At 52.2% G+C, this 3,336-nt stretch overlaps 1 protein-coding gene across 1 annotated transcript; it reads left to right on the plus strand.

Annotated features, from left to right (window-relative positions):
• The first annotated feature begins 1,616 nt into the window (after positions 1-1,616).
• BIRC5 (baculoviral IAP repeat containing 5) lies at positions 1,617-3,126 on the plus strand. Its single transcript, XM_061990183.1, has 4 exons — positions 1,617-1,751; positions 1,842-1,951; positions 2,086-2,203; positions 2,492-3,126. Exons 1-4 carry the CDS (start codon positions 1,635-1,637, stop codon positions 2,573-2,575), a joined length of 429 nt encoding a protein of 142 aa, XP_061846167.1. The 5' UTR covers positions 1,617-1,634; the 3' UTR covers positions 2,576-3,126.
• Positions 3,127-3,336: the final 210 nt, after the last annotated feature.

Genomic DNA, 3,336 nt, shown 5'->3' on the forward strand with positions numbered 1-3,336 from the left:
CAGATTTTGGATGCAGAGTGTGTGTGTGTGTGGGGAAAAGCAAAGACTGATTGGCCACTTTGGTGTCACTCATGGTGTGAGGATGTGCTTCTTTGCAAACCCACCTGCTTGTGATGGTATACTCTTAGTGACCAGTTGAGTTTAGCTGTCTTTATCCCTTGTCTCTGACTACTTTGCTTATTTCAGCTTGTTCCAGGAGGGAACCTGGACTATAGGGCTGATTCCCTTTAGCCCAGGTAGGTTTTTCTGGAGGAGACTCTCTGAGCAAACACTGCTTGCTCCATCAAACGGAGGAAACTGAGCCCTGCTGCTGTGATGGATGAGTAGCCAGTTCTTTCCCACAAAACCAGCTGCCTCCCATGGCAGTGAGCCAGATGGCTGAGTCCCACTTCCTTCTCCAAGCAGGTAGTGTTAGGTGGAGAAGAGGGAGTTGGGGAGGGGAAGGGCAGCTGCCTGGGGCAAGAACATAGCAGTGGGAGCATCTCTGGAGGCCCTGCCTCAACATGACCCTTCCCCCTGTGCTTCTGTTCCAGTTCTGTCAGCATGGAAACACATGGCACCTTCTTATGGGTGTAATTTAGAGGGAAAAAAGAATAGTCAAACTGGCAAACTTGCCCTTCTTCCCCTTGGATTTGTGTTGGAAGCTTTTAAAAAATCCATTCTTTTTCCAGATGGCTCATGCTTTGCCTCAGGCTCATCAGGAATTATAAGGGTGCTTCTTGCCTGCCTGTGCCAGCACTGCCATGAGGGCTGCGTGTGCCGCCACAAAGCTGCTTTGAGTGGGGCTCAGGGACAGGAAGGGGAGGGGAGCCCAGGGATACCCAGAGCGTGGCTCACACAGCAGACCTGGGTCTGGCAGGAGCCTAAGGCTGAAAGGGGCGTTTGGGCTGGTGTTGTTCACAAAATCATAGAATCGTTTCAGTTGGAAAAGAACTTCTGAGGTGATCAAGTCTAACCCCTAACCTCACATTGCCAAGCCCACCACTGAACCACGTCCCTCAGCACCTCAGCTCCACGGCTTTTAAACATCTCTAGGGATGGGGACTCCACCACCTCCCTGGGCAGCCTGGCACAGTGTCTAAGAGCCCTCTCAAGGAAAAAGTTCTTCCCAGTCTCCAATCTAAGCTTCCCGTGGCACAATTTGAGGCCATTTCCTCTTGTCCTGCCACTTGTTATTTGGGACAACAGACTGATGGCTTCCTTCCTACAGCCTCCTGTAAGGTTGCTGAGAGTGATCATGTTTCCCCTCAGCCTCCTCTTTTCCAAGCTGATCACTCCCAGCTCCCTCAGCTGCTCCTCATGAGATTTGTGCTCCAGACCCTTCACCAGCTTCATTGCCTGTCTCTGGACACGCTCCAGTACCTCAGTGTCTGTTTTGTAGTGAGTGGCCCAGAACTGAACCAGCGCCGAGTGCAGGACAACCTCTGCCCTGGTTCTGCTGGCCACGCTACTTCTGATACAAGCCCCATGTCCTAGCACACGAGGCCCCGCGGCTGTGGGGGCGTCCGGCACTGACGCAGGCCCGGTGCCGCCCGCTGGGCCCTGCGCCGCGCAGCGGGACTACAGCTCCCGCCGTACCCCGCGCCCCGTGGCTCCCGCCCTGCCCCGCGCCCCGCCGCTGTTTGAACGCAGCCATGGCGGCCGGTGCGGCGGCGCTGCCCGAGGAATGGCGGCTCTACCTCCTGCCGATCCGCACCGCCACCTTCCGCAGCTGGCCCTTCACCGAGGGCTGCGCCTGCACGCCAGAGCGGGTGAGCAGGGGGTTACGGGAGGGGGGCGGGCGCCGGGATTGGGGTCCGGCGGGGCGCTGACGGGCCCTCCCGCTCTCCCTCTGTCCGCAGATGGCGGCGGCGGGTTTCATCCACTGCCCCAGCGAAAACAGCCCCGACGTAGCGCAGTGCTTCTTCTGCTTCAAGGAGCTGGAGGGCTGGGAGCCCGACGACGACCCCCTGTGAGTAGCGCGGGGTTCCCCCCGCCCTCCCCCTCGATCGGGGCTGCTGGCGCCCGAGGTACCTGACAGGGAAAGACGGCAGCGCCTGGCTGGTTGTGAGCGGCTTTTTTTCCTTTTCTTTCCCCTCTTTTCAGGTTGGAACACAAAAAACACTCCGCGGGCTGCGCTTTTCTTTCCCTTCAGAAAGATCCTACTGACCTGACACTGCAGGAGTTTCTGAAACTGGACAAAAAAAGAATGAAAAATGCAATTGTACGTATACTTTGTCGCCGTGATTTTTCTTTTCTACAACCCTTTGACGCTGGAAGAGTTATTTAGTTCCTGAGCAGTCTTGGGACTGTTTAGCTGGCCTCTTGGTTCTTTATCCCAGTGTTCCCAAAGTAGTTTGTTGAATCCTGACTTGTGGAGGATCAGATGGTGTGTGTCCATTCCTCTTTATCGGCCTTTGCCTTATGGGAGGTGTAGTCTGCGTTCCCCTCAAAGCTGAACAATGCTTAATGCAGTGGTAGACAGTCACGTTATTATTTTGATCCTTTGCAGAAAAAAGGCATTTCTCAGAAGGTGACTGAGGTTGAAGATGCAGCCAAGAATGTGCGTCATGAGATAGAGAACATGGCCCCTTAGGCTGCTGCAGCTTCTCACTTGCCGGTGACATCTGCCTTGTGTGTCTGCTCTGGCACTGCCACTTCAGCTGAATGGCTGTGTTTCCTGGAACTGAACTCTACTTTACTCACCTCAGTCTGTCCAAGAAGTACCTAGGGTTTGATGCACTGCATACATCATCTTTTCTGCAGGGATTTTCCTATTCTTCCTGTTGATTTAGTTAAGGATTGCTACTTGTGGTTTTATTTGTTTGGTTGCGTTTATTTTTCCCTTTAAACCTATCTGTTTCCATTTTGGAGATGCTGGTATCTCTGGTGCAACAACTTGTGTTCCTTCCAGGAGCTGGCAGGTACTGTCATTTTTATACTGAATATATACCAATGTCTTTGGATACTTTTGGAAAGAAAAAGGGGGAAGGAGCTTTAAAACTCCTTCAGGGATTTAGGATTGTGGGTAATGTGTATTTATACCAAATCTTAGCATGCTTGGTATCCTTGTAAACTTGTGTTTGTAATTAGCTGCTGCCTCATGTCGATGCATTTATAAATAAAAGTTAAAGGCAAAACAGCAAAGTAACTTTTCTTGGTTTTCTAGTGGAAATTAGAACCTGACCTTTAATGCAATGAGCTGTACTGAATGCAGTTTTAACTTCCAAATGGGAAACAAGCCAATGGAAGCACAGCTTGCAGTGCTGCTGCTGAGGTGTCAAACTGTCTTAAGCGGTGTCCATCAGGTCTCCTGAAAATGTCCTTGTTCCTTGGAAGGTTTGCTTGGTCTCTCTC

The sequence above is a fragment of the Colius striatus genome, chromosome 2 (genome assembly GCF_028858725.1).
Source record: "Colius striatus isolate bColStr4 chromosome 2, bColStr4.1.hap1, whole genome shotgun sequence".
In the NCBI taxonomy this organism is placed as follows: Eukaryota; Metazoa; Chordata; class Aves; order Coliiformes; family Coliidae; genus Colius; species Colius striatus.

What these genes read in the sequence shown, in the direction of transcription:
- BIRC5 (XM_061990183.1), top strand. Translation starts at nt 1,635, where the DNA reads ATGGCGGCCGGTGCGGCGGCGCTGCCCGAGGAATGGCGGCTCTACCTC. An exon ending in GCGCCTGCACGCCAGAGCGG is followed by an intron (nt 1,752 to 1,841) that starts GTGAGCAGGGGG and finishes CTCTGTCCGCAG; the next exon opens with ATGGCGGCGGCGGGTTTCAT. An exon ending in GAGCCCGACGACGACCCCCT is followed by an intron (nt 1,952 to 2,085) that starts GTGAGTAGCGCG and finishes CCCTCTTTTCAG; the next exon opens with GTTGGAACACAAAAAACACT.